This window comes from Chondrus crispus, genomic scaffold, assembly GCF_000350225.1.
Source record: "Chondrus crispus Stackhouse genomic scaffold, scaffold_230, whole genome shotgun sequence".
NCBI classification, from domain to species: domain Eukaryota; phylum Rhodophyta; class Florideophyceae; order Gigartinales; family Gigartinaceae; genus Chondrus; species Chondrus crispus.
The window spans coordinates 8,014-35,433 of record NW_005179107.1 but is presented as its reverse complement, the minus strand read 5'-3'; the positions used below and the strand labels follow the sequence as shown (position 1 = coordinate 35,433).

The 27,420-nt window shown below is 52.7% G+C and overlaps 12 protein-coding genes; 5 read left to right on the top strand and 7 right to left on the bottom strand.

Moving 5' to 3' along the window:
• The window catches only part of CHC_T00008429001 (magnesium chelatase subunits I and D), a gene marked incomplete at its 5' end in the record, with an annotated part of 1,980 nt that extends 3 nt beyond the window's left edge, over positions 1–1,977 (top strand). Inside the window, one exon of the mRNA XM_005715772.1 lies at positions 1–1,977. This exon is cut by the window's left edge and continues 3 nt beyond it. Within this exon, the coding sequence (XP_005715829.1) occupies positions 1–1,977 (1,977 nt within the window).
• A 149-nt stretch (positions 1,978–2,126) lies between these two features.
• On the bottom strand, positions 2,127–2,237 carry CHC_T00004431001 (hypothetical protein). The gene has a single exon (XM_005715771.1). The coding sequence runs from the start codon at positions 2,235–2,237 to the stop codon at positions 2,127–2,129; it is 111 nt and encodes a 36-aa protein (XP_005715828.1).
• Positions 2,238–2,251: 14 nt separating this feature from the next.
• CHC_T00004430001 (hypothetical protein) lies at positions 2,252–2,497 on the bottom strand. Its single transcript, XM_005715770.1, has one exon. The coding sequence runs from the start codon at positions 2,495–2,497 to the stop codon at positions 2,252–2,254; it is 246 nt and encodes an 81-aa protein (XP_005715827.1).
• A 650-nt stretch (positions 2,498–3,147) lies between these two features.
• CHC_T00004429001 (hypothetical protein) lies at positions 3,148–4,471 on the top strand. XM_005715769.1 is given in 2 exon segments: positions 3,148–3,525; positions 3,526–4,471. 1 exon segment carries the CDS (start codon positions 3,148–3,150, stop codon positions 3,523–3,525), a length of 378 nt encoding a protein of 125 aa, XP_005715826.1. The 3' UTR covers positions 3,526–4,471.
• Positions 4,472–4,691: 220 nt separating this feature from the next.
• Positions 4,692–5,252, top strand: CHC_T00004428001 (hypothetical protein). The gene has a single exon (XM_005715768.1). It carries the CDS (start codon positions 4,692–4,694, stop codon positions 5,250–5,252), a length of 561 nt encoding a protein of 186 aa, XP_005715825.1.
• A 62-nt stretch (positions 5,253–5,314) lies between these two features.
• Positions 5,315–6,358, bottom strand: CHC_T00004427001 (hypothetical protein). XM_005715767.1 is given in 2 exon segments: positions 5,315–5,602; positions 5,603–6,358. 1 exon segment carries the CDS (start codon positions 6,356–6,358, stop codon positions 5,603–5,605), a length of 756 nt encoding a protein of 251 aa, XP_005715824.1. The 3' UTR covers positions 5,315–5,602.
• Positions 6,359–8,454: 2,096 nt separating this feature from the next.
• CHC_T00004426001 (hypothetical protein) lies at positions 8,455–8,670 on the bottom strand. The gene has a single exon (XM_005715766.1). It carries the CDS (start codon positions 8,668–8,670, stop codon positions 8,455–8,457), a length of 216 nt encoding a protein of 71 aa, XP_005715823.1.
• Positions 8,671–8,673: 3 nt separating this feature from the next.
• On the top strand, positions 8,674–8,859 carry CHC_T00004425001 (hypothetical protein). Its single transcript, XM_005715765.1, has one exon. It carries the CDS (start codon positions 8,674–8,676, stop codon positions 8,857–8,859), a length of 186 nt encoding a protein of 61 aa, XP_005715822.1.
• Positions 8,860–9,111: 252 nt separating this feature from the next.
• CHC_T00004424001 (hypothetical protein) lies at positions 9,112–10,208 on the bottom strand. XM_005715764.1 is given in 5 exon segments: positions 9,112–9,546; positions 9,547–9,827; positions 9,937–10,000; positions 10,093–10,125; positions 10,126–10,208. 3 exon segments carry the CDS (start codon positions 10,123–10,125, stop codon positions 9,547–9,549), a joined length of 378 nt encoding a protein of 125 aa, XP_005715821.1. The 5' UTR covers positions 10,126–10,208; the 3' UTR covers positions 9,112–9,546.
• Positions 10,209–22,674: 12,466 nt separating this feature from the next.
• Positions 22,675–23,001, bottom strand: CHC_T00004423001 (hypothetical protein). The gene has a single exon (XM_005715763.1). It carries the CDS (start codon positions 22,999–23,001, stop codon positions 22,675–22,677), a length of 327 nt encoding a protein of 108 aa, XP_005715820.1.
• Positions 23,002–23,230: 229 nt separating this feature from the next.
• CHC_T00004422001 (hypothetical protein) lies at positions 23,231–23,671 on the bottom strand. The gene has a single exon (XM_005715762.1). It carries the CDS (start codon positions 23,669–23,671, stop codon positions 23,231–23,233), a length of 441 nt encoding a protein of 146 aa, XP_005715819.1.
• A 1,328-nt stretch (positions 23,672–24,999) lies between these two features.
• Positions 25,000–25,423, top strand: CHC_T00004421001 (hypothetical protein). XM_005715761.1 is given in 2 exon segments: positions 25,000–25,302; positions 25,303–25,423. 1 exon segment carries the CDS (start codon positions 25,000–25,002, stop codon positions 25,300–25,302), a length of 303 nt encoding a protein of 100 aa, XP_005715818.1. The 3' UTR covers positions 25,303–25,423.
• The last annotated feature ends 1,997 nt before the right edge of the window (positions 25,424–27,420 follow it).

Below are 27,420 nucleotides of genomic sequence, written 5' to 3'. Positions count from 1 at the left end.
CAGCAGTACGTCAAGCTCGCCCTGCTTCTGGCCGCCGTCAACTCGCGCATCGCCGGCGTCGGCATCAGCGGCCGTCGCGGCACCGCGAAGAGCGTCATGGCGCGCGCCGTCCACGCGCTGCTGCCGCCGATCGAAGTCGTGCGCGACAGCTACTGCAATGAGCAGCCGCTGCCCAGGGATGATCCAGACGACGTGGAGCCCGACCCGAACTGCGTCGTCATCCCGGCCCCGTTTGTGCAGGTCCCGCTCAACGTCACCGAGGATCGCCTCATCGGATCCGTCGATGTCGAGGCTAGTGTCCGCACGGGCACTACCGTCTTTCAGCCGGGCTTGCTGGCAAGGGCCCATCGAGGCGTGCTGTATATTGATGAGCTCAATCTGCTGGACGATGGCCTCGCCAACGTTCTGTTGGAGGTTATCTCGGGCGGTGTAGTGCGCGTCGAAAGGGAGGGCTTGTCCGTGACCCATCCGTGCCGGCCCCTCGTCATTGCCACGTACAACCCGGAAGAAGGCGAAATACGGCCCCATATGCTCGATCGCCTCGCCATAAACTTATCAGTCGACGCCATGCCGCTTAGTATGGAGCAACGCATTGAGGCCGTCGACTCGGCCACTGATTTCAGTGACAGCCCGGTTGACTTTGTCGCCAAAATGTCCGGGGAAACCGATCAGATGGCCACAAGTATCGTACTTGCGAGGGAGTATCTGAAGGAAGTCACCATGTCGAATGAGCAAATTGCTTACCTCGTAACCGAGGCCACACGCGCCGCGTGCCAGGGGCATCGTGCGGAACTCTTCGCCATGGAGGTTGCAAAGGCGGCAGCAGCTCTCGAAGGGCGGGGCAAGGTCAACTCGGACGACTTGAGGACGGCCGTCCGCCTGGCTATCCTGCCCCGCTCTCTGGTCCGGAACTCCAACCAGGAGATGGAGCAGGAGATGGAAAGCCCTCCGCCGCCCCCACCGCCACAGAACGAGGATCAGGATATCGACGAGGACACGGAGGAGGAAGAGCAGGAAGAGCCGGAAAACGAGGAACAGGAGGAGGACGTTGAAGAAGTCCCTGAAATCCCTGAGGAGTTTATGTTCGACCCAGAAGGCGTCGTCATGGATCCGGATTTGTTGGAGTTTAGCAAATCGCAGCAACAAGGGAATGCAGGCGGACGTGGTTTGGTGTTTTCAAAGGATCGCGGGCGATACATAAAGGCAATGATGCCGTCGGGTGGCACGCAACGACTCGCCATCGATGCGACGCTTCGCGCCTCAGCGCCTTTTCAAAAGGCTAGGCGTGCAAGGGCAGCAAGTGGCACGACGAGATCGGTGTTTGTCGAGGAAACTGACATGCGCGTAAAGCGTCTCGCACGAAAGGCTGGTGCTCTCGTCATCTTTCTAGTCGACGCGAGCGGGTCAATGGCTCTCAACCGTATGAACGCAGCAAAAGGTGCTGCCATCCGCCTGCTGACTGAAGCTTACCAGACTAGGGATAAGGTCTCGCTGATCCCATTCCAAGGGAACCGAGCAGAAGTTGTATTACCGCCGACGAAGAGTGTGACTATGGCCAAGAAGAGGCTGGAGACAATGCCATGCGGAGGAGGCTCCCCGCTGGCGCATGCCTTGGTACAGGCCGTCCGCACAGGGATCAATGCGCAGAAAAGCGGTGATGTGGGTAAAGTCATCATCATCTGCATCTCAGATGGGCGCGCCAATGTCCCACTGGCGACGAGTGAAGGGGAAGAGCTGGAGGAAAAGATGAGCAAGGCAGAGCTGAAACAAGAGACTCTCAACATCGCTAAGCAGATCGGTGCCTTGCAGGGAATGGACCTCCTATGTATTGACACTGAAAACAAGTTTGTCAGCACGGGCGTCGCAAAGGAAATTGCGGCCTCTGCGGGAGGCACATACCACTCACTACCGAAGGCAACTGACGCTTCTGTCGCGTCAGTTGCGGGCTCTGCAATAAGCGCTATTCGCGCAGCATAGATAAACGCTGTCGCAACAAGACAATAAAAAGTTTTTCTCCCCCTGTTCTGGGCGCCACCCCTCTTTTTGGACGAGTCCCATACCATTCGTGTACGCACTGACCGATATATCGGCTTATGCAAACGATATCTTGTACAGTAGGAGTAACTTCAGAGCTGCCCGTTTAATGCCCACCGCAGCTCTGCAAGCGGCCACTGCAGGTTAGAGCGAAAGATTGACGGGTGTGTGCCGACTACCGAGGTGAAGTAGGAACAAGACATACCCTTGCGCAGATTTAGGCGAATTCTTGTTCTGGATTTAACAGAAGTACTGCACCGTATTTGTAGCTCTCATGCTTCTTCACTTGTGTCGCTTTGCCCATGTTGCGTTCCGGTTTTTTTGTCGCACGCGTAGAGATAATGGACTGCCTCGGAGGCAGGTCACTCTTCTCAGAGCATATCCAGTCGGCAATCCAACATGCATGCCGCGTGGAAGCTGCACCATGCGCGAGCTTCAACCCCGCGGTCCTTGTACCTTCCATACCTCTCATGGCGACACTTTCCACCCTTCTACTTTTTGCCCCTACCATCGTCAAGCGTGCCTTGCTCGCCTTTGTAGCCCTTCGATGTGCGTCTCGCCAATCAGATATCCTTCCTGTACCACCACGATTTCTTCGTCCCGACTCCCGGGAGACTTTTCCCAACGGTACGGTATAACCCGCAGGGCACAGTTATGATGATTCGAATGTTGAAGGTAGCGATGGAATGCCCGAGTGCTTTCATTGGAAGCGCACCGCTCGAAAAAGATATACAGTGGTCTGTGGTGCGGCCACATGAACATGGCAGGGGGGAGCATCGGGCCACCATCGCGGCTACAAAACTGTGTTTAGGGCCAACTTGATCATTTGCTGCGCGAGGCCACTTCGCATGCTTCCGACGTTTATCTTTATAAGTCCGGGAACGATGCCGAGTCCCATTGCCTGGGGGCTTGAAGCATTCTGCCATCTGCTCAAAAGCGGTACAGTGATACCTTGGAGAATCTTGAAAAGCCAGCCCCCCCGTCCTTACTCCCAGCTTCCCATTCTCCGTCAAACGCTGCACAACACATCCTCAACTTGCTGTGATCTTGTCCTCTTCTTGAGGCTGTCTTCCCGACGAGATCAAAATCTTCAGCGTTCCCTAGCTGCTTGATATGTCAGAATCCGAAACGCAGTTCCCTGAAACTAGGGACGATTCTCCCGATTACAGTTCAGCCCGCAAACAGCGACGAACGGCCAGCTTTGCCCAAGAAGAATTTATCGGGTTGCAATCGATGAACAAATCTGCAACGTTTTCCCCAATGGCAGACTCGAACCCGTCACAAAACAAATCAAGCCCAGATCCATTCGCGCCGAAAGCGAAACATGGGGTGTGTTTCACTCCTGAATCGGACAACGGAAAGGATCGTGCCCTGCGAAAGTCGCTTTCTCGTGTGCCGACGCCACACCCCAGGGAATTCTCCGAGATGATCCGCAAACAGCAAGAAGCTGAGGACGAAGAAGAAGACAAGAAAGACGAAGATTTGGATTAGGACACTGAAAACGAGGGAGTGTTCACTTGTGGTAGCGGCTGTTCGCTCGAATCTCCGTGGCGCGATATAGCTGCTCGTAGAGGAACAACCGAACCTGACGCACGAGTGGGACACAAAGAATGTACATTAATGTTAGCTACTCTGTGAATATGAAGAAACCAAAAAAGGGCTTCCCAGCGTGACGCGATGCGATCCCTTTGCCGCCCTCACCATTTTATGCGTAAATGTGAGAGGCCCCAAGCTCAACAACCTCGCGTTCCCGCTCGCCTGTACTACATCCCGAACATCCTTGGAAATGCCCGCAGCATCGCCAATGACGAACGCGGCCCTACTCCCACCCTCCTGAAGGGCTTCATACAACCGCTCCGCAAAATGGATGCTATCCCTCGGCATGCCGCCCTTCTCGTCCAGCACGAAAACCGGAGCGCGCCGCGCGAGGTCTGCGACGGTGCGCGCAGCGTGCTCCGGCTTGACCCAACGCGAGGACACGGAGAGCACGGGCGACATGCGCTTCGACAGCTCGGTGATCGAGGCGTCAAACACGCTGTCCTTGCCGGAGCGCTTGCATAGCGTCACGACTTCTACCTGCAGCTTGGCACGTGGACGCGGTGTCGGTCGCGAGGCGAGGCGACGAGATTGCCGAAGCGAGCGGTGGCGAATGGTCGGGAGGAGGAGGGCACACGGATGGCAAGGGAGGAAGGCAAACATTACTACCGTGACAGCATTCGCGGCAGAGCTGAAAGGGAGTGATTTGATGTAACGAACAGAGGTTTAGAGCCGAAGACGCCCTCTACATTTCCTCGCAAGGCCGTCCATATTCTGACCTCCAGAAACATGTTTACAGACCACGGCAGCGACGACACTGCTAGTTCCCGAAGTGTAGTAGGGGTCATGACCCCCCATCCCCCATCTTTGTAAATTTTCTAGAAAACAAGATCGTCCGCATCAAACAAGGCGCAAATGCCTCTGATCCCATCGCTGGCTAGTCGGCTAAGTTAAATCACCCACCCTGCTGCCTTCCCCGCCAGCTGCTAGATCTCTCAAACCCGCCATGACAACCCTCATCCCACAACCGATCCCCTCCCCCACCCTAGCATTCGCTTCCGTTCTTCCGCCCCCGCCCTTGCAGTCGTGCCCTCCCGCCATCCCAAACCCACCCCCTTGAAATGGAGTCCGGTGCGCCCGTCCCCGCCCAATGGACCTCTGTCGTCAGCGAGGTCCTCATCGGCACGCATGCCCTTTCAAAGCGAATTTTCGCACTCGGGGACCAGATTTCCAGTGATTACGCCGGTCTCAACCCCCTCCTCATTGTCGTCTTGAAGGGCTCGTACATGTTTGCATCTGACTTGTCCCGGAGCGTGACGGTTGAGCATGAGCTCGAGTTCATCCGCGCCCGCTCGTACGTCGGTACCCGAAGCTCGGGGAGCGTCACTATCCAAGGGCTCGACGATGTCTCCCTGAAAGGTCGTCACCTCATCGTCATCGAAGATATCGTCGATACGGGCCTCACCCTCACTAACCTTTACAAAAGCTTCGAGGGGCAGGGTGCCGCCAGCATTAAGACTTGCTCGCTACTCGAGAAAGAAACTACCAGAAGGCCCGAAAGCGTGCCGCATATCGACTATGTCGCCTTCAAGATCCCGGACAAGTTTGTCATCGGATATGGCCTGGACGTCGATCAGCGCTTTCGCCATCTGCCCTTTGTCGGTGTCTTCAAGCAACCATGATGTTTTGTTCAAAGATCTTGCCGCAACGAACGACCAAGTTTATACTGCATTGCAGCAGTCTATTTTCCCGGTGCCTGGGGTGCACCTCAACTTTAGTAAACCAAATGCCTGCGCCGCGTTACGACTTACTGGAATAGTGCAAGTTTAGTGAGTTGATGCCTCAGCAACGCAGCAATCCGATCCAACTCTACGCCAATCCTCCAGCGCTAGTCACTCTCCATTTCCCACCTCGCGTCCTTACTACTGCCTGTAACGCAAGGCCTGCAAGCGCAACCACCCATTTTAGTAGAATTCCTGCATGACCGACTCCCGAAGTCTAAGTCTCCTTATCGCTCATCTTATCGCCCTCTTCACTTTTGCGGGGTGACGGGGTTCTGGTGCATCCGCGCCTGTCCTGTTGGGCCCGCTTGTTCCTTGGTGACATACTCAACTGATGCCTTTGGTGCAAAAAATCCAAGATTTCGTAGCTCTGGCTCTCCATCACTCTCCATCTGCTGAATGATGTACAACAAATTGCCGACGACAACCGATGCATTGTTTGGTAGGTCCTTGTTCGAGTCCCGCAGCTTAGACCAAGCCGAATCCAGGTCCTCCTTCGTCAAAAACAGCGGCACCACATTCTCCGACCCCTTCCGCAACGTCAGCCCCTTAGCGACAAACACGGGAATGCCCTCGACCCCCCGCCGCCTCCTGAGCTTCCGTTGCAAGCCTTCGGCCGCCTTAACCTGTTTCGAGTCCGGGAAAAATCGAAAGACCATGGTGAGCTCCTCTCCGGCGGCGCCGCGAATGCCTGACGGCTGTGGCTTCGCCTTGACCATCTCGTAAGCCTTATCGAGCCCCATGATGTAGACGCGCGCATCCGAAGCGCCTGGGTTCTTCTTCATGTCTTTGAGCATGTTGAGCGCGTCGTGGTGTGAGAAGAATATGAGCCCGATCTGGCTGCCAGATCCGTCCATGTTGGCGAGATAAGGCTGCCCGGACGCGTTGGTCACGGCAAAAACAGGGACCTGCGAGAGCTTTTCTGAGACGGTCTTCTTTGAAAACTTAGCAGCGGCGAATGCAGGCGCAGCGACGGGCGTCAGCAAAGGAGCGTCTGGGGAGGACATGCGCTGGGCCAGCAGGTTCGGAGCAGCCATGGCGGCCGCCACAGCCGCCGCCGAGACGCCGGCGACGCGGCCTGCGCGGGCCATCCGCGTCGGCCATGAGGCCGGGGTCCCTTGCGGGGTGTTCTCGACCGCCATGGAGACGGAGAGGGGTTTTTGATGATGCGTGGGAGAGCATTTCCTGGCAGAGAGAGCATCGGTGTTTGCTCGGGTGATGAGAGCATTGGGTGGGATGGTGAAGGCGAGGGAGGAGGTCATGATGGGAATGGGAATCGGACGCGACCCTGTTGGTGAGGCGTGGATCGTGGAGGGGCGGAGACGGGATTAGAAGAAGAGAGAGTTGAGGGTTCTCAACGGCGCGAATGTGAAGGAGTGCGGGAGGTTCGGTCGAAAAGTTGTTGGTGGGGGTCCGAGATTGCCATTATCTTATCTCATATTTGGAGGAATTTCAGATCTACAGCACAGGACCCTTCTCACTGGCTCAATGTGGGACGGCATAAGAAGTTATGATAAATATGCGAATGCAGTGCGTATTCGAAGAAAATTGTCTTTATTTGGACGGGAGAATTGGTCTCCAAAGTGTGCCAGGGTCAAAGTGGGACGACGAGAAATTTCATGCCTTGCACGCTTCATCTGTAATGGGAGACCCAACAAAGCCGACGCTGCCGTGTGCTTGCGGGTCCTCAACAACTCGCCTTCCTCAACCTGCATCCGCTGTTTTCGGGCTCTTGGCCATTGCGAAATTGGCAAGTCGTCGCAAACTATGTCTTCGAGAGGCGACACCGCAGACCGCGCTTTCAGACGTTTCTGAGAGTCAATATTTTTTTTGTTTGCAGTATCATTCTCTACATTAAACTCCTGAATGTGATAAACGTTGGGTACGGGCGCTTTTGGAGAATTCCGCCCCTCCAAACGAGCACGAACGGACTGCAAATTGCCAACCGTCGCTGCGTTTCCTGTTGCGAGGAATTTTCTATTAGATTTCTTAGGTGTGGGGTTCTTTGACAGGCATATATTCTTTCTCAGAATGTTGCGCAACACATAATCATTATTGGGAGCGACGGAAACCTCTGCAAAAGCATGAGCAGAAAACTGACCGTTTGTAAGAGCATGTGAATATGTTTCATCAAACGAATATATTTAATTCGTTGCGAAGTAGTTTAGCAAAATCATATGCGCGAAACTATGCGGCGCGGCATTATAATTTTGGTGTCACAATTTGAGCCTTGTCACAGATTGAGCCTGTGAGAAGGGTACTACCGAAGGCGCCTGTGCCTATCCTTCATTAACCCTAACTCGCTGTTAGATCTCTCCGCACAGAACACTTGTCTTCGCTGTCATCGAGCACCGCCCAGTTTCCGGTCTTTTAAACTCTATGGTAGCGTCCGAAAATATCTTGGAGCACCCGGTCGCTTTGTCTTCCTTCTCTGTAGTCGCTACGGGAGCCATGAAAATTTTCGTTGATGTGTATTGCTGTTTGCCCCGAGTGCAAACACCTCTGCCGTATCTCACGTCTTAATTTGCAGCTATGAAGCTTCGAGCTATGCCGACATAAAACCCGCCGCCATATTCACTCTACGATCGAGCTCTAAACGCGACTGGCGTTCGTCCATGAACGCTGATCTCCACGCCGAAGCTTTTCTTTCTACATCACGGCCGTGAGGGCCAGTATTACAGTGGTGGAAAAGCACGATTGTATAAAACCGTTTACATATTCGAGTTTCCCTTTCGTGTATGAGGGGCTGCAAGGATCCTTTTTAGTCAAGCACTTATCTCTGTGCAGCAATGGCGGTTTTGGGGCGTGCTTTATATATTTTTTCACCACTGTGGCAGGGGCGATGCAGTAGTGTGCTGCACATTTTAATATTTGCCACTTGCACGTGAATGGCACTAATACACAGGTGCATTATCAGGCCTGAATTTCAGAAAAATTTTACATTTAATGTTCCTCCCCTTCACTAGAGCCCGCCCTAATTTACAGCCCCCTGGAGATCAGGAAAGAATATGCCTTATTCAAAGAATCCCGTACCCACAGCGCATCAGGAACAACGCCTTTTGATCCACCGACACACACCATTTCTGAACATCGTCCTTACCGGTCACGCCCGTCCCAGCTTCTCCACAGCCCCCCTCTCCACCATGGGCAAAGTAGCGATGGACATGGCGCGCCGGCGCATGTTCGCCAAAGCCGAGCCGACGCGTCTGGTGCTCAAGTCCATCGTCATGTCGAGCCGCCTCCCGTGGACCGTGCGCGAGGCCGCGCAACGCAAGCTCGCCGAGATGTCGTACAACACGGCCGCCACCCGCATCCGCATGCGATGCGTAATCACGGGCAGGCCCAGGGCCGTCGATTCGGCCACGGGGCTGTCAAGGATTGCCTTCCGGAAGCTCGCGAGCGAGGGCAAGTTGCCCGGTATTTGGAAAGCCAGATGAAGCACCTCCCCGTTCTGCTTCCACTATTGCTTCCGAGTTTGCCCGCCAGTACTGCTTTCGGTGTGCTGTGACCATTCGGGGTGTAGCCGGGGTTTGGATCATGGTCTTAACCACCTTCTAGGAGACAAAGCGCCACAGGTTGGCCCGATCGCGTTTGCAGTGCGGTTGAGCAATGCGGAAAGTCAAAGCTCATATCTGTCGTCATTCTCCGCGACTCCGAGAAAAGTCAAACAGAGGACATGTCGCTGCGTTGTTTGGTTCGCAATGAGATCGTAAACCAAGCTGAATATCACTAAACTTTTACGGCTCGCTCTCTAGCGTTGCTTGTTATTCCTTCGCAGTGCCATCGTTGTCTATGCGTTAGGGCTTGCCGGCGCTCGTTCTTATCCTCACAATACGACGGTGGATATACGCCGCTCTTTCATTTTATGGATTCTTAGCTGCCTTCTTTGATGACAGTTAAAGAATGTTTCTACGCCGCACCCTGCTCTTTGCGAAACGCGAGAATCTGATGTCGCCAGCTTACATCGATACGGAAGTCCAGGCATGTATAGCTAGGAATATTACCTAATATGCAAATGTGTTCTAGATTCGACGACCAACCTGATCGGCTGGATGTATCGTTAGCAGCTAACAGCCACCTCACTGGCGGAAACCCTACCAAATGCCGGATCTCGTATGTTGCGTGCGATCGAGATGCATCTTAGCAGTTGTCCTCCATGAAAGCAAACGTCAAGCCGAATACGTCTGTCGTCGAGCTAGCAGAACACGGAGACCGCTGCGACTACTACAAGAGCCGTATCATTGTCAGGTGCATCCCCTTGCTCCGCTAAGACAACGCCGCTACCGCAAGCTAAACCGCCAGCTACAACTTCGACAGAAACAGTACCATACGGGAACTGATCTTTGACTCGCTGTTCATCGACATCTTTCACATAAGGCTCGGGGACACCCAACCGCACGTGGACATTCATCTTCGACAAATCACCATCGGGGAGCAAACGACTTAGCCCCGGCAACGAGTTGAACCCAATGGCATCTGATTGAAGCGCAAAATGTGTGCGTCGAAAATTTGTCGAGTTAGGTCATACACATGTTCCCATTCCTTGCGCAGTACGACTTGAAAGCAGCGGTGGTGCGGTACGTACTTCGACACGCTCGGGTAGCAGCAACATTAGCGTCTTGTCCATGCATGTCAGTTCCACAGCCAATCTTGAAACGGTGCAAGTAGTTATGCATTGAAACTCAGAGTTAGAACACAGCGAAGGAAGCGCACACAGCTTTTCTTCATTCTTCTAACTTACTTCAACGACTGCTACCTGACCTTCCGGCATCATTGATGCTCGAACGCGACGAGGCAAGCAGGCGGTACGAACGGGGTGTTTACCCCTGCGAGGATGAATGGCAACGAGCCTGCGGGAGAAGGCTGAGGAGGCGGGAGGTGCGAAGGCACAAGTGTCTGATCCCATACTTGGTTGTTGATTGTCTAGCCAAAAAAAGTTATCGTTATTAACCCGTACAGTAGAAGAGTGTCTTCTTCCACATTTGAGGCAAACAACGCCAAGTGCAAATGCTGGAATACCGTGCGGTGCTCTGCAGTGCAGAGTCTGCACAATCTCCAAATTGGATCAGCGGTTGGGCTGTCCTCGAGTGGAAACTACCAAGTTGAGATCAGCCGCTTCGGCTAGTAAATCCTCCGGGAAGGGTTTGATCGCCTCTGTGCTGCATCGCTTGGAGGTGTGCGTTCACAGTAGGTCTTTCTCGCAAAGACTGGGAAACTACGCAATGACGGGTGAGGTGTATATTGTTTGATTGGCATCAGATGGGACTAACGCTTACAATGCGCGACTGAGAATTTGGCAATTAATTAGCACAATTTGTAGCCATTTATTTTTCGGGTTGGAAGTGATTCATTACAGAACTATTCAATGGCACTGTAGTCATTGCCTCATATATCAGCATCGGGGTCGCGATCTGGCATTCCAGCTCTGTGCAACTGCAGGGACATGCGCCTCGCACGCTTCCGACGATAGCGCTCCTGGGACTGCCGTCGGCGCTCTACTTGTTCCACACCGATGTGCAGCTGGCGATTTTTCACACGCTGATATCGATCCAGGTCTTCCTGCCGAAGTGGATGCCAAGTAATGTGCAAATTAGTCAGCGCAGCACATAGCTGAAAAATAGTATCGTAGCTGCTCTCAGACCACTTCCATTTGCTAGAGACAACCGCCCATAGACCACACGCCCTACCGAACCAGTTCTCTGCAATTATCCTGTCTGACGAGATTTTCCTGTTAAACCGCTCGTCATCGACCGACAGACAGGCATTCTGCGGTTTCTTTTTTGGGCTGACTAAGCGAACAATCTCTGCTCCGCCCTGGTACCCCTTGTCGGCTAAAATCGCCCATTGCCTTGGATACTCACCTGCTAACAATCCAAGATCTGTTACATGTCCGTCACTTCTCGCCTTCCTCACATTCACGTCATGAAAAGCCCTGTTTTCTTTAAAATTTTCAAGGTCTGACACTGACCCGGGCACATGCTTTGAACAGCCGATAGCTAAACCATTTGGGAGAACTGAAACCTCCACCTTGTAGCCGTAGAGCTTATGTTTTCCGGAGAAAAACTTTTTCCCTCCTGCATGTTGCCACTAGGCCGGTTGCACATCTGAAAAGTGACATCTACAGCGTACCGAGCGAACGAAAAGTGCTTTAAAGTAGACTTTTCTTTCAGCATTTCAGTCATGGAGTACAGCTCCCCATTTTGAGCGACAAGTGTATCATAGAGGTGGGTAGAAAGCGTGTCCACGAAGCGCATTATGAGTCTTTCGAAGGTGGGACCCTTCAGGGAAAAGAGATTTGCCAACAAATCCCATTGCCCGCCGTGTTTTAGGGTAGTGAGCGTCATAAACAAGACTTCCTTTGCCGAATGCGGTGACTTGCGACCTTGACCACAATTGTAGTGGGTTGTGATAAAATCTCTGTAGTTTGCCCAAATGATTGTGAACTCCTCTGGATCAAAATTGATCATGCTGACAATTGCTTGCCCTCCGCCGCGCTCGTAGTACCGATCAAAGACCGGCTGTCAGAGTCGCTTTCTTCATCTGAATCGGAGACGTCAGGCTGAACTGAGAATTTCTCAAGCTCGTTCTGACGCTCCACTGCAGCGTCAGCAAGAATTTGCAGAGCGTTGGCGGCGTCAACTGAAGAATAATTCTGCATGTCGGTGTGCCGGAGTCAAGAGGGCAGAGGCCGGAACAGATCAGAGGGGCAGGAGGGGGACAGAGGAGCGGGTCGGCGCTGCAGGGGGGATGGGGAAGCAGATCGTGAGAGCGAAAGGGGGGTGGAGGAGCGGATCGGGGGAGCGAGTATGGGGTGGAGGAGCAGGTCGGAGGGGCAGATGACAGATGGAGGAGCATGTGGGAGGGGCGGGTTTGGGGATTGTGGAGTGGATTGGGGGGCCAGGGGGTGTGGCGGCTCCGATACGGGCGAAGGGGTTGTGTTATTGTCGAAAGACTTGGGCATTTGACAAAAGCCTCGGTCAGGGAATGGGGTGGCCTGAGGCTGCTCAATCACAATAAGCTCATGAAGCTAACACGTAATTGTGGTCGTGCTGCCCCTTGCTGTAGAATAGCTGCGTACTGAATTATGGCACTGTAAATATGTACTGTTGGAAACGTATCCAATTGTGGATGTATTTTATTGATGATGATTGATTCTTACGGCTTATACCCCATAACTACGTGGAAGGCCTAGTGTGAACTTCACATACTAAAGGGGGGGCACCCAAAGATGAGACATTCACTTAATCATGAGACAACATAAATTGTTGCAAAAAGCCCACAAATTGCGTTTTGCATTGCTGGAGCATCTCTGGTGATACCAAACGCCGGAGAAAAGTCACTGTTGCTCGAAACTGTGTGGCTAGATTCAAAAACTAATCTTTCCATTGACTTTCCCGCCCAAAACAACCCCCCGACCCATCCTCTTATAGACATCATATGAGCACAACTGCCTTCAAAGTGTCCACAAAGTCCCTCCGTACCCTCTCAAGACTGCCGAACAATTGAGCGTTGCACCAACCCAGTCAACCCCATTATTCCGGCATCGCGAAAACGCGTTGTAGCACCTGCCTCAATCAATGAGGCACTTCAATATGTGCGCGACAAAAACACGTACCGGGCCGCTGAGACCAAGTTTGGCATACCACGGGCAACACTGCAGCGAAGAATGCACACCGCTGTGCAGAAGCAGGGAAGAAAGGCAGCCTTCACAGCAGCCGAGGAGCGAAATGTAGTCGGTTTTTTACTAGAAAACGCTAATAAGCGGCTGCTCATGACTCAAGAACACCTTCGTGAAGCCATTCAAATCCTCATTTCACAAATGCCTGCCGCACGGCGCCATCTTCTGCCAGCTGAGTGGAATTTCAAAGCACCGAGCAAGGTTTTTTTGTACCGTTTTCGTCAACGACACTCTAAAGAACTAGTCTTTGCTCGACCGGTTACTCAGGAAGCTGTCCGCTTTCGCCAAGTCGATTCTGAGTCCATTACCAATCATTTTGCTACTCTAAAACTCATCAGTGAGTATAAAATGGACGCTTCCCGATTGTTTAACCTCGACGAATGTGGTTGTACTCCAAACCGCGATGCAGGTGCGGAATCTCGGGCACGAAGGTTGATGCCCCGCCACGGGGCAAGGGACATGCGGCGTCCTGATATTGCGAGCATGGCGAGAATTACAATGATGCCTGTTATTTCGGCTGCGGGCGAACACGGTCCGCCATTGTTTGTAATGAAAGGGACTCGAGTTCCCTACAAGATTGCTATACGTAATGGAACAGAAGTGGCCGAGACACCGCTGTCGGTCCTTCCAAGACACTCTGTGCTAGCGATGAGAGAGGAAAATGGAGGCGTGGATCGCCGCAATTTTATCAGTTGGGCTCAAAAGTTCGTCCTCTATGTTTCTGATCTAACGGAGAACAACAGAAGCGTCCTTCTCGTTAACGATGGATACAGATCGCATCTGTCACTGGAAGTTCTTGAATTATTTAGTCGTCATAACGTTGTTGTATAAGTTCTTCCTTGCCACACGTCCGGCAAGACCCAGCCGTGTGACTCAGTTTTGTTCCATCCTTCAAACACTACATTGACATTGGTTTACAGAACTGCATGTTGCATGCTGCAGACAAACTTTTTGATGTCTACGCTTTTTGCAGTGTGCTGCGGTATGCATATGATATGTCGGTTACTCGAGACAACATCTGTGCTAGCTTTTCACAATCTAGACTGTGGCCGTTGGACCCATGTCGTATCCTTGTCAACCCTCGTCCAGCATCCGCAATGGTCGGTGCCCCCATCCTGATGGTGAAGGAATTGGATGCTGCCTTTAAAAAAAGATGGCTGAAACTAAGGAAAAAATATTAGGCTCCGATGCAGTAATGACCGCGTCCAGGTTTGTGGATACCACGAATGGTTGTGTCGTGACTGCACCGCAACCCCTCGATTTGGTTCGTAGAAACGAGAGAGGCAATGCGCGCAGGCGGCGTTCAAAAGAAATCAAAAAGCTGGAAAAAGAGCTCACACGAGTCAAAAAAAATCCCAGCCTGCCACAAACCGATCACGCAAAGCGCAACGTCGTGGAAAAGTGTTACGAGGTGGGCATCAGGTGAGAACACGGTCCTTAGGAGAGCGTCGATTGGTGGCAAAGCTTCGCACTTCGAAAGCGTTGCCACTTTGAGCTCGTTTCGCAGGATATTGGGATGAACCGAAGTGACGTGGCAAAGTCGGTTTAGTTGAAATAAAGGCAAATTATTGGGCCAATTTTTGGGGTTGTCCGATCTTTCTGAGAGTTTCCTCTCCATTTGTCCATAACAGTTCCAATTCACGTTTAGTCCCCTTGTGACGGTACTGTTTACAGGATTCTCGCCACGCGCAGAGGTCTCATTGGTAACGGCGTGACGGGTTGATTGATAGTGAAATGAGTTCCTAGAGTGTTTGCGAAGCAGAGTTATGATGCTAATTGGCAGTTTTTGTCCCATCTTTGCGTGCCCCCCCTTTAGGCCCTTTGTGCAGTTACCCCGAGACAGAATAGAGAGCCAATAAAATAGCGATATTCTGATCCGTCTCACGAAACACTGTCGTGATTGTGTAGTACACCATGAACTGAAGATATTCGTAGTTTTACGATGGTTGATGGTCAGTGGGACATCAGCTTAACAGGATCCAACATGCTACAGTAGCGCTACAGTAGAACAAAACGAATCAAACATTAAAAAGGACGAAAGACTCAAAAGGAAAACAAAGAAAGAGAAAAAGACATGATGAAAAGGGAGACACGACACGAGAGCGGCAGTGAAGAGGATGGGTGGGAAAGAAATAGACATGGGGAGGAGAGGTAGCGGGATAGGACAGCTCGCTTCTACTACTTATGGGTCGGCGGCGAGGCTGGTACGGCGAGACGCCCGGCTGTCAGTAAGTACTTACAGACGCGTGCTATTTCCCGTGGAGTCTCATCCCTATACACCCAGTGTACATTGACGCGAAGGGGGCAAATAGAAAAGCCATAGCTTGATGCACGGAGATGCATTAGACGGGCGGTGTCCGCATATGCGCAAAGAACCACTCCGAAGCGGCGGTGACAGAAATGCGACTGTCAAAGTAGACGCTGAACATGTTCTGCGAGGCCCAATCGAGCCGGTTCATGATCCATTCCCACGTGAACTGCAGCACCAGGAGCTCATTAAAACCTCCAATGCGCGCGCTATGCGAGGCATAGTAGCATCCTGACGGTGCCGTGACATTCACCAGAGCGATCGCATGTTCCAAGGCCATCCCCAGGTCGGCAGTTCCGAGCTTCTGAGCGTCGCAAAGGTTCAAGAAGCCGAGGTTCGCCGGCCAAACGGAGACCCACTTGCGAAGTAGTACGTTGGGAGAGTCGGCTTGTGTCCAAGTGGGGTTGGTCGGCAACTGCAGGCGCAGCGGCCGAGAGCGCGATTTGCCATTGCGGTGAGTCAGGACGGCCGTCACGAGCATCGGAGAGACCGTGATGTCGCTGTCCTTGAGATGCGCAACTGATACGGAGCGACACTTAAAGGCGAAAGCAAAGAGCACACAAGCACAGTACCCGGCCTCGTCGACGTCGCAGGTCTGCAGGCCGTAGACGACCAATTGCCTCACGAGGCCGGCGGAGAGACCGATACATGCACTCTTAACTACCCCTTTGAGGTCGTGCTTGTTTGCGTAGGCCCTTACCAGGGCGGAGACGAGGGGCGTGTGAGTGCGCGATGGTGCATGGAGGACCTCATGGTAACGCGAGACCGCTGTTACGTATTGGGCGATCGATGTCGGACCTATGCGCACCTCGAGATCCAGGTACCCGATGTAATCGAGGACATCGCCCTCGGACGCACCTAGCTTAGGCCTACCATCCTCTTCGCAGAATCCAAACCACTTCTTGATCTGGCTCGATCGGTTGAGCCAGGTCCCAGCCGTCCAACCGAAGTCAGCGAGGAGGTCTGCGGCCGCTTGGGCTCCACCGGTAGCGCCATCATCCCGGCACCTTGACAACACAGCATCCCTTATCCCCTCCTGCCATGCGATCCTTACGCCATTGTTGCGAGTACGACGGACCAGGCGTCGTTGCCCCTCTTCGTACTTCGCAGTAGAGAGAAGGCGTCGTCGTCCGGTTGTAGGATCTTGTAGCTGGTGGCGTGAGCCACCAACTTCGCATGCCAAGCTTGCGCTGGCCAGTGGGGTGCCACCAGGACACCCTTCCTACCATCCGCCACGAGTTTGCGAACGACCAACAGGAGAAGATCGAACGGTGGTTCCATAGCCGCGCCCTCCCGTCGCCCCAGTCCTCCCTCATCTGCGTCGCGAGGTATTTGCGGCGTGCACCGCCGTCTCGCCCAGCGGCCGGAATGCGAACACCACCGAGTCGAGCCGGTGCTCGTCCTGTATGGATGCCAGGAGCTGCGTCGTTGCCTGCACGTCGCCCGGGTCTCAAACCCTGGACAGGGCGTCGCCGATACGGTTGACGGCGGAGGGCCAGCGGGCCTCGATCGACACCCCAAGCGTTTGCATCATGACGTGCAGCCGCTGGAGCTCCGCCATCATCGGCTTGGACGAGGACACCATCGCGTTCAAGATGAAGCAGACGGCTTGGTTGTTCTTGTGCAGCAGAAGCTTGCGCACGTCCGGCCGGCTGACGTACGCGGCGAAGTGCAGCTGCAGCAACATGCGAACTGCCCTCAACTCCCTCCAAGTGATCGACTGCACGCGGTCGGCCGTCGTTCAGAAACCTTGGCCCTCCCACAAACCCTGCGATCCGGCCAGCACATCGGAGCCGAGCGTTCCTCCGTAGCCCACGTCGGCAGCGTCGGAGTGCATCGTCAGGTCCGGAGCGACGCGGACGAGATGGCGACCCTCCCCGCGCGTCAGCGCGCGCCAGTACCGCAGGTTGCGAAGGGACTGCCGGCACAGGCGGACCTTCTGCATCTCTTCGCGTACAGCTCGAAGCGGAGCGAACCTCTGATCTCCCTGACCGGGAACGTCCCAGAAATTTACTACGGGGGGGCTCGCTTCGCTCGCAACAAACCCCCCCTTCGTACTTGGCCCTCGCTCCTCGCGCTCCGCTGTGTAGTATAACGACGGACGCGCGCGCCGGGAGATTATTAACAGTGCGGCCGTGCACGGTGGACAGGTGGGCGGGTGTGCCCACGTGTAGGGAGCGCGCGCGTGCCGAGCGGTCGTAATCTGGCGTACGTGTACAGTAGTGCACGTGTCGGCCAAGCGGTATGCCAGTATTACGCGTGTACGCCAGCACACGTGGCATCCGTGCGGTAGTCTGTAAGCAGCGCGTGTGTACAGTAGTACACACGTGTAGCTGCAGCGTCCGCGCGGTAATTAGGAATTGAGGCGCTAGCTTTTTAATTGTGTACAGTACCCGGCACGCACTAGGCGGCAGGTACTGTACTACTGTATACTGGGACAGGTGTCCAAGGCGTCCCTCTGAGTGGTTAAGACCTGACACCGGTCCCCACCAGTAAACTGGGGTAAGCTCGCCCCCGTCCCTTTCGCGCCTACGTACGTCCGTTTTCGGTTGTCTGTCGCGCGCGCTGGCTTCTAACCCGTTACCGGTCGCTCCCGTTCACGCACCACGGGGCGACTGCGCGTAACCGGCCAGTGAGCCACTCCCTTTTCGCGAGCTCGTCCGATCGGTTCAATTAGCGCGTGGCGTCCGCGCCGCGTGCTCCCTCGCTAAAGCCTCTGCCTCTCACCCAACCCAGGGCGGAGAGGAGTTATCCCACACGCTGCTCGCAGCCCGGCGAGGGTCATTTCGAAGTAGAGGCTGCGAGTGTAGAAGCGGGAAAGCGGGAGCGCGAGGGTCATGGACCCGGCGACGCCGCGGAAATGGCGGAGCTTGCGGAGCGACACCAGTCGCCGGTTTAGTGCCCGCCCAGCAACAACTCCTTCGCCAGCCGCCGCAGCCTTAGGACCTTCTTCTCGGACGCGAACACGCGCATCTTCTAGGTGTCGATAACGCAGCCCAGATGCTCCAGAACCGGCGTCCCGTCCCAAAATCCCTTGTTCTCGTGCCGCACCAGCCCCAGCCGCCCGAAGAGCCCGGCCAACCTTCGCCGCGCCCTTGCAAAGTCCCTTCTTGTTGACGGGCGCCCCAGCGGAGAGGGCGCGCAAGCGAAGTCGTCGAGGTAGGGTAGCACGCGGTAGCCCAGGCGCTCGCGCAGGTGCTGCACCAGCGAGCGCAGAAGCTTAGTGAATCACAGTACAGATCGGCTCCACCCGAACGGCAGGGCAATGCAACGGTAGAAGAAACCGTCGTACCGGAAGAGGAAGAACTCGCGCATGCGCGGGTGGAGATAGAAGCGGCGGTACCCACTCTTAATGTCCCACGACAATAGTGTATCCCCACCTTGCAGCTGTGTGGCGAATGACTGCAGTGTCTCCATCTTGATTGACCCCTTCTCCCAGTGCCCGCTCTGGCGTTTGAAAATAATTACAAATTGCCCGCGCCTGTCGACGCCCTCCCCCTGCCACACAGTGAAAGCTGAGGACACCATTCGTCCACTGTGTGCCGCCTCTATCGCTTCTTCGTACCCCACGCGCTCGTACAGCCCCTCTTTGCACCCCCTCTCCAGATCATCCCTTCCAAACGTCCTGTCCTCCTCCGACGGGGGGAGCTCCCCTAGTACCAACCCTTTCTCAAAGGGCACCGAAAGCAGATCCAATATCCCGTATCGGATGTGCCTCGTCAGGCACTCACTGGCCCCCTCCTCCGAACGCCAAGCGTCCGCTCTGAGGGCCGTTCCGCTCCGCAATGGTGCTCCTCCCCTTCCCATTGCGGCGACAGCGGCTCCGTCTTTCTCCATCACTGATCACTGGGCCCCGCCTGCGGGGTCCAGTGTTTCTGTTGCCCGTAGCCCTCTCCAACCGCGCCTTGGCCAGCATCATCGCAGCCTCGACCTCCAGCTTGCTCTTCAACGCCTCCCTGGCGGAGCGGTAGGATTCAGAGAACACAGCGTCGTGTCCTTGCTCCACCAGGAAGTGTAGTATAACACCCCAGCGCTGAACCGACCACGAAGGCGGGAGCGGGCTCAGGGAGTATACTGTAGCTCGAAGTGCGATGTCACCGGGCGCACGTGCCAATAAGCGAATGGGAACGGGTCCCTGGTAGCGTGGTAGAGTCTTGAATGGGTTCGACACCCCAACGAGCAACGGCTGGCAGATAGACGGGTCTACGCGTGACTCGGCGCCCTTGCGGTCAGGGCGACGACGCGGAGTCCGGATCCTGGCACAGAGCCGCGCTATCGTAGCGCCTCAGCCTTGGGTGGGTGGTCGGAACGTAGAACGGAAAACGAAAGGGAAAATGGCCAAAAGACCTCCGAAAAAGAAATGAAAACGTAGACGACTAGGGGTCGGACTTGACCAGACTAGCCCCCCCCGTGTGCTGTTGATGGTCCTCTCTTCATTCCCCTAGCGGCCTCCTTTATTAAATACGTAATACTGTACTTCTTACACCGTAAAGCGTAACGGCGCTAATACAGAAGAGACTTCGTAACGACTATTTGCGCCGTTGCGCTACAGTACTGTACTCGAGGTACTGTAAGGATCGGTGGCCTTACACACAACATTAGACGGATCCGAAAAATGACAGTCGTCGTCATAACGTTTGCCACGTGGTTGATGTTTCCACGCGGACAGTATTTTTGTGTAGATAAGACACGCGTCCTTATGCTACAGGAAGGACATCTGCCGTGCAGCCTCAACTCCCTGCTCAGTGATCTTCCCTAAAGTACTGCGCCCTCATAGACAACACCTCGAGCGCAGCGTTCATCGCCTTCTCCGCTAGAGCTAACTTCCGCGCTAGGCTTGGCACATCCTCCGTCTGGTCCCTGGCCACCGCCAAAGCCTCCACACCCAGCTCAGTCCAAACTCCAGCAGCGTTGATGTATTCCCATTCTTTAGCAGACCGCCGGTCCCTCGACATCAACTCAGAGAGGAAGGCGGCCCCGGGGGGTTTGAAATACCCCATGTGCGTGACGGGCACATGGGGCCCCCGCTCGAAAACGCTTCCTTCTCCTACCATCTTGAGAGAGCTTAGCTCTGATACCACATCCCCGTAGTCCCGACGCGATGGTACAGCGCTTTACCAGGCAGCCCTCACGGCGAGCGCGGGCTGCACGACCACGAGGGGCGGCGGGACTTCGGACGGGGTCAGTTGCTTGTTCAGTCATCTCTCTGAGTGCTCTGGCCGCACTCTGTAGAATGTGTCACCGCCTCGCTTGCTGAGGGGAATTTCTCGCAAAGAGAAATTGACATGGGGAGGAGAGGTAGCGGGATAGGACAGCTCGCTTCTACTACTTATGGGTCGGCGGCGAGGCTGGTACGGCGAGACGCCCGGCTGTCAGTAAGTACTTACAGACGCGTGCTATTTCTCGTGGAGTTTCACCCCTATACACGCAGTGTACATTGACGCGTACAAATGACTTACATATTCGCCTTCAGACCGGGCGACGTCTGCGATGTGGCACTCCCACAATTGCGCGCCTTTTCCAAAATACGAAACCGACCCAGGAAATGACCATGTCATTTCCGAAATGACATCGCCATTTGAAATATAGAGCAGTTGCCGCCATAGCGGCCATAGTAAGCACACCGATCACCAAACAAGCCCCACATACCCATTGTCACCGCCTCCCAAGCCCCCATTGCCGCTGTCACAAAGATGGCAGGCCTCAGCAGTGAAGACGCTGCAGCGGCGCTCGCGGCATTGTTGTCCGTTGCTATCGAGCGCCGCAATGAGCTCGAACAGTACAGCGAAGGCCTCCCTGCTGATTCTGATGAAGACACTGGCAGCGATTCCCCGGTGTTCGATGCATTCTACGATCAAGACGGTGCTCGCGCCATCCTCGAGATGACCAACTTTGAGCCGCAAGAATTTATGGCCGTATGGATAGGGTTTGAGGAATTCATAAAGTACAGATTAATTGTTGGACGGGGCCGCAAGAGTGCACAAAATCCCAAAGACGTGCTCTTCATGACGCTGGCCTTCTTTCAGCACGGGGGAAACTGGGACTTCCTTGCCTGAATGTTTGGAATTTCTGCCTCGTCGTTCGAGAGGCTCATTATGAAGTTTGTGCATTAGATTTATGAGGCGGTCTATAACAATTATGTAGACTATCGAGCACGAAAGTGGACCACGGACCTCCTGAAATCGAAACGCCGTTGTTTTTCCAATTATCCTATGGCACAGTTTGCCACTGAAGTGACGTTTTAACCAAGTTTTAGGCCCTTTGGGAGCATTTAGGAGGGGGCAAGAAGTATTTTTCCCGGAAAGCACAAATTATATGGCTACAAAGTCGAGGTGTCGGTGCTGCCATGTGGTTTGGCGCTGGGGGCTAGTTTCCATGAACCGGGGTCTGTCTCGGATCTGGTGCTATTCCAGCAGATGCAATCGTTCCATCGCAAACAGCTGAAGAAGACCGCCGCAGAATTGGACATGTTCTATGAAGGTCCACTGAGCGAGCACTATCCTAACCACTGGGCTTTGCTGACAGACAAGGGGTACCAGGAAGGAAAACAGTTTTGTCGCGTTATTCACCCCACGCCCAAACAACCTCGAGGTCTGCTGACACCTGCCGAGGTCGCGGAAACCACCACATTTATAGCGACCGAGTAATTGTTAAGAACTTTTTTGGTCGCCTTTGTGAGCTTCGGAACGTGTAGTCCAGCAAATGGAAGTATGATGAGAAAAACTACGATGCAGTCTTTCGACTGTGCCTCGGCTTCACCAACTTTTACATTAACCGCAAGCCACTGCGGGCTGCAGATGCAATCCTGTACCAGCAATTAGCTAATCGCTAGTACAAGATATGAACCTCACAGATCGAACGTCGAAGACGTATACAGAAGAACTACAGAGAATAACGCCAGCCCGCTGCCCGTAAAGGCTTTAGGGCCGGTGTTGTTGCGAACTATCTCGGGCGGCAGCCGACCGAAGACTGGTGATTTGCGTAGTTTCGGTTTGTTTGCGCAGTGATCTGGTCTTCCCGCTAATCATTGCCTTTCTTGCGTACGTTTAATTACATGTGCATTTCTTTCTAAAATTTTGTATGACTTTTGCAATGCGCAAAAACCGCTCCGTCGTCAACTTACAGTCACTATCAAAAATATTGGACCAGTTGGGGGCCAAGGTTCCACCAAAGGACACCCCGACTTCCGCACACCAATGTAAAGCTTGTTTAAAAACCATTGCAAATATGCACTCAGAATTTTGGACCGAATAAATAAAACACTCACAGAAGCAAAACATAATTTTTTGGCTGTAAAAACTATAGGACCACTACAGTATATTGTTTGCCACACCTCCCTAGTACTTTGTTTTCGAACCCTGTTTTACCATGACAGCAGCACAACGCCTTGGCATTGACGCTACCAAGTTATGCAGCACTTCGTCCTCAATTTTCTCCCAGCATTCCATGATGCAACTAGTAAGATCTTTGGTAGACAAAAATTGGCGTGCGGACGGGTATACGGTCCTTTCCAGAATGGCCCATAGGTTCTCTATGGGGTTCAGGTCCGAAGGTCGGGCTGGCCAGTCGAGATCGTCCACTCCATGGTCCTTGAACCACGTTCTGGTCTCATGTGCTCTATGTATGGAAGCATTGTCTTGCTGATATATCCAGTTTTTCGCCATGTGTAAGTGCCGCGAAGGGAAGTAAATGGTCTTTCATAGTCTCGCAATACTTTTTAGCGTTCTGTCGTCCGCATGTCACAACCAGCTCAGATTTTCCGTAGTGCGAAAACGCAGCCCAAACCATGACTGATCCACTCTCGCTTTGGCGTTCAGAAAAATCGGCTCACTGACCCTGAGGTCATGCCAGTAGTAGGCAAACCCATCAGGGCCATCCAGATTAAATTTCTTCTCATCGGAAAAGACCACAGTACGCCACTTTTCCAGGGAGAATTGCACATGTGTCTCTGCCCAAGACACCCTTTTTGCGATGTTCGTTTGTAATCCACGGGGCGGTCGTCATCTTTTTAAAAGCCATAAAACCAGTCCCTCTAATTATCCGTTGCACTGTAGAGGTGCTTACCGATAGCTCCAAGGCCTTCCGAATTTTTGGTGCGGTGGTTAGTTTCTTCGAGGCCTCACGAATGACTCTCTTACGGACGGCGCCGGCCACTTTGGGAGGTCTGCCAGGCCTCTGGATAGTCCCATACTCTGCTGGATTCTTTAAGAATCTTGTGACGACCGTTTTGGAACGCTTCAACTTCTCGGCAATCTGCCGATGAGACCACTTTGCAGAGTTCAAAGTATTGATCTCTATTCTTTCGGTTGGGGTAAGCTGGGTGCCGCGAGGCATTTTTTTAAGGATATGCAATCGACATTGGTGTTCTGTGGAGTGTGCTGGATCAGGTTATGCATCTGGGACAGGTGTTTCGCTTTCGCGCCACAATTAAAAAACAATATACTGTAGTGGTCCTATAGTTTTTACAGCCAAAAAATTATGTTTTGTTTCTGTGAGTGTTTTATTTATTCGGTCCAAAATTCTGAGCGCATATTTGCAATGGTTTTTAAACAAGCTTTCCATTGGTGTGCGGAAGTCCGGGTGTCCTTTGGTGGAACCTTGGCCCCCAACTGGTCCTATATTTTTGATGGTGACTGTACCAGGGTCTTTACAATAGAACTGAGGTATTGTAGTGAAGACCTACTGTATAATAAAATCCCGATACGTGTGAACTTCACACGTATCGGGATTTTATTATTAGCAGTCCGCAGTGATGTACAGTACCGAATACAGTGAAGCCTTACATAGGGACCTCCTCGAGTACGAGTTCGTGCGCTGCTGAAGAGAATACAGGCGACTCCCTCAATTAGTGCACCCCCGTGCCATGCGCATTCTATGTGCACTATCTTCAATGTGCATTATCTAAGGGGCTCGCTAAAAAGTAGTTTACGGGGCAACGAAATGTTCCGTTACCAGCGTTTGCCGTCGCTGACGCTTCGTGTGTTCATTATAGACACGGCTCAACGCTCGCTTAGCAAGATGTTGCATATCGTTCTTGGGGAGCAGTTGAAATCACGCTGCAAATCGACGTGCCGAGCACCCTTGTGAAAGTCGCCGCAGCACCTCCTCTTTTTGCGAAAGGGTAAGGCGTGTTCTTGACGCCCTGGATGCTGGTTCAGTTGTGCTCATTGTGTGATTAGTTGTTCGAAGATGCATAAGGTTGCTGGGATCTGTAAAAGAATGGAACCCACTCTCTACGGACGGCGACGACCATTGTGCTCGCGTGAACATACGTGTACACCTGTACAAAGTCGTGCCAAGCTATCAGAGGGTGCATTAAAGTCCAATGTGCACTAACTAAAAGTGCACTAATTAAGAGACCCCCCCTGTACTGTAATACTGTAGGATGTAAAATAAAAAAGGCTGGTAACATGTTACATCACTGCTCGGACACCGCCCTGCCTTTAAATAAAGTTAATCCACCTCGAAAAGTGAAGTCATAATGCATTGCTGGATCGCGAGAACTGAACCGTGTTGGTTTTGGAGTTAAAATTCTAAACTAAAATTAGACGCCAAACCTTGAGCACTTCTAGTCCACTCTTTGCTAATTCAACTCACGGTATAAAGGCTTTCCAAACCACTTCCTTCTTCAAGCTAAACCTTCCTCGCCATACCCATCAACCATGCCCGACCCCGTCGTTGTCCAAGAGCCGCACCGCAACCGATTCACCTTCACAGTACCAGGCCACCCCGAGCCGGCCGTCCTGGAATACGAGATTATCGACGATGACGGGCATCCGCTCTACAACCTCACCCACACCTACGTCCCGCCTCAAATCCGAGGTAAAGGAATCGCCGCAAAACTCGTCAAGTTCGCCTGTGCTCATGCTCGTGCAGCCGGTGCGAAAGTCCTCCCCACCTGCTCCTATATTCCTATCTACCTGAACAAGAATATGTCAGAATATGACGTTGTCAAGGAGCGCTAAGTCGCCCAATTCTCTCGTCCCGTACACTAGTTTCAGTTGCGTTTTGACGTAGCGTCTAGTCCATCTTATCCTCATTTTCTGTTGTACAGTAAATGGGTTTGTGTCCCACTGTTCTTGTCTAGCTTTCAAGAGGGAACTGCCTGCGCACTCTGCGTTTTAACGCGACCTCATGTAGAGCTTACTCATATTTACATAGGAGAGGCTCTATTCGGCTCTGACAAAACGAACACTCAAACTCTACTCTCCACCATCTCCATATTCATTTGCGCTGCAGGCCCCGCACCCTTGACAAGCTTTTCATTCCTTATACTTCATGCACTACAGAAGCATATTCATAACACAGCAAAAAATTCCTACCACAAAAGCAATTTTCCTTGAGAGAGAAGCTGCCTTGACGCTTTATTCGCACCCAATGCGACTCTATACATCATCCTCGTGCCCATGTCTACGCGAGGAAAAAGAGTGGAGCACAGAAAATAATCGACCAGGATAGACGGTAAAGGCGAGATGGTTTTTGCCATAGACACCAGGAAGGAGAGCTGACGAACGAGAACGAGAAAAAGATAAAGTTATGACAACCGGGCTTCAGTTATCTCCGATGGACCGGGGCTGGTGCAGAAGCTCCCTCCCCCCCAAATGCCGTGTTAGAAAAATTGTTTGCTCCCTCTGCCAGCTGTGTTCCGCAACTTAAAGACTCAACATTCAGACGACGAAAAGTTTAAACTGCCTTGATCAACTGCCCACTATCATAGCTATACGGCCTCCTGAAAGTTTAAAGCATGGAGGACACTTCTGTGTGGTTCATAAACGAAGCATGGCTTGCTTCTGATGTTGAGGTTCGACTGTTTTTTAGCACAATTCTGTACTGCAGATACAGTTTAAGGGTTGCAGGTTGAAAGTATACCATTTCGATTTTTTGGAGACTGGTCGCCGACCAGACAGCGACACGAGCCATAGGATATCACTGCGAAAAGCTTTTTCCTGTATTTAAAAATATAGAGATAGTTGACACATCCGGGGTTGCCGGCATACAACAGCAAAAAGAGTAACACAAAATATTATCAAACCACGAAATTAAAACCAGGCCAAGGATGGCCTCAGGCCATTTTAGTACCAGACATTTGTGTTTGGAGCAATAAAGAGATATGAACATATCTCTCCATGCAACCAGAGGTCAATGACCCTCGACTTTCTTGAGTTCGTTTATTATTTCTTTTCTAGAAAAATGCTCCTCCTTGATTGTAGACTCCGACAAAAATTGTGAGCCGGTTTGTCTCCGGATACGACACTATGAAAAGGGGGCGACTTTACGGTTACACCTTATAGGCGAAGGAATCATAGTCTGTCAGGGTGTAACAGTGTTAAAATCGTAGAAGAACGTCGCATTTAACGAAAGAAACTGAAGCATAGTAACCGAACAGTTCAGTCCTATACCTACAAGATAACTTTCCTGTTGTGGCTTGAGGGCCAGTCCTAACAGGCGCTTTTCTTTTCTTTTGTTTTCCTTCAACCAGTTGCGGTCACGCTATTGGCCGGATCATTTCATTAAATTAATCGCACGCCACAACGAATGCTACACAGAACCACTGTAATGCTTGGTAATTCTGCGAACTGGTCGAAATCTATTGGCTAAAGGAAGTACCAATCCACACCCAGTCCATATGCACACTACTAAAATTCCATGGACTCGATGCGGTGCAGTGGCACTTGCAGTACAATGAAAGGGTGGAATTACCCTTCTGAAGGGTAAATCCAAATACGAGCACATGCAGATCAAAACATTAGTTCTCTCAACATTACAAACCAGACACAGTACCTTCTCCCGCCATTTTATGTGCACAACTCGGCCCTCCCCCGCCTCGACGCCCACGTGAAATTTGCGACAGTCGCTTGCTAGCATTTTACACTCTGTTTAGGAAACGGAGCACCACCGGACGGCAGAAGGGTACCCAGAGTTCAGCACCCAGAGTTCAGCTTTTTGAAATCAAATGCCTCCTTGGCATCGATCATGAAATGGAGAGAAGCCGGGGAGGCTGCTCTCTAGTTCATGATCGATGATGAAGTGGCTTCGCCGAAATCCCTTTCCTGTGAACCACCCCGCCCTCGCTCCCTCCCCCC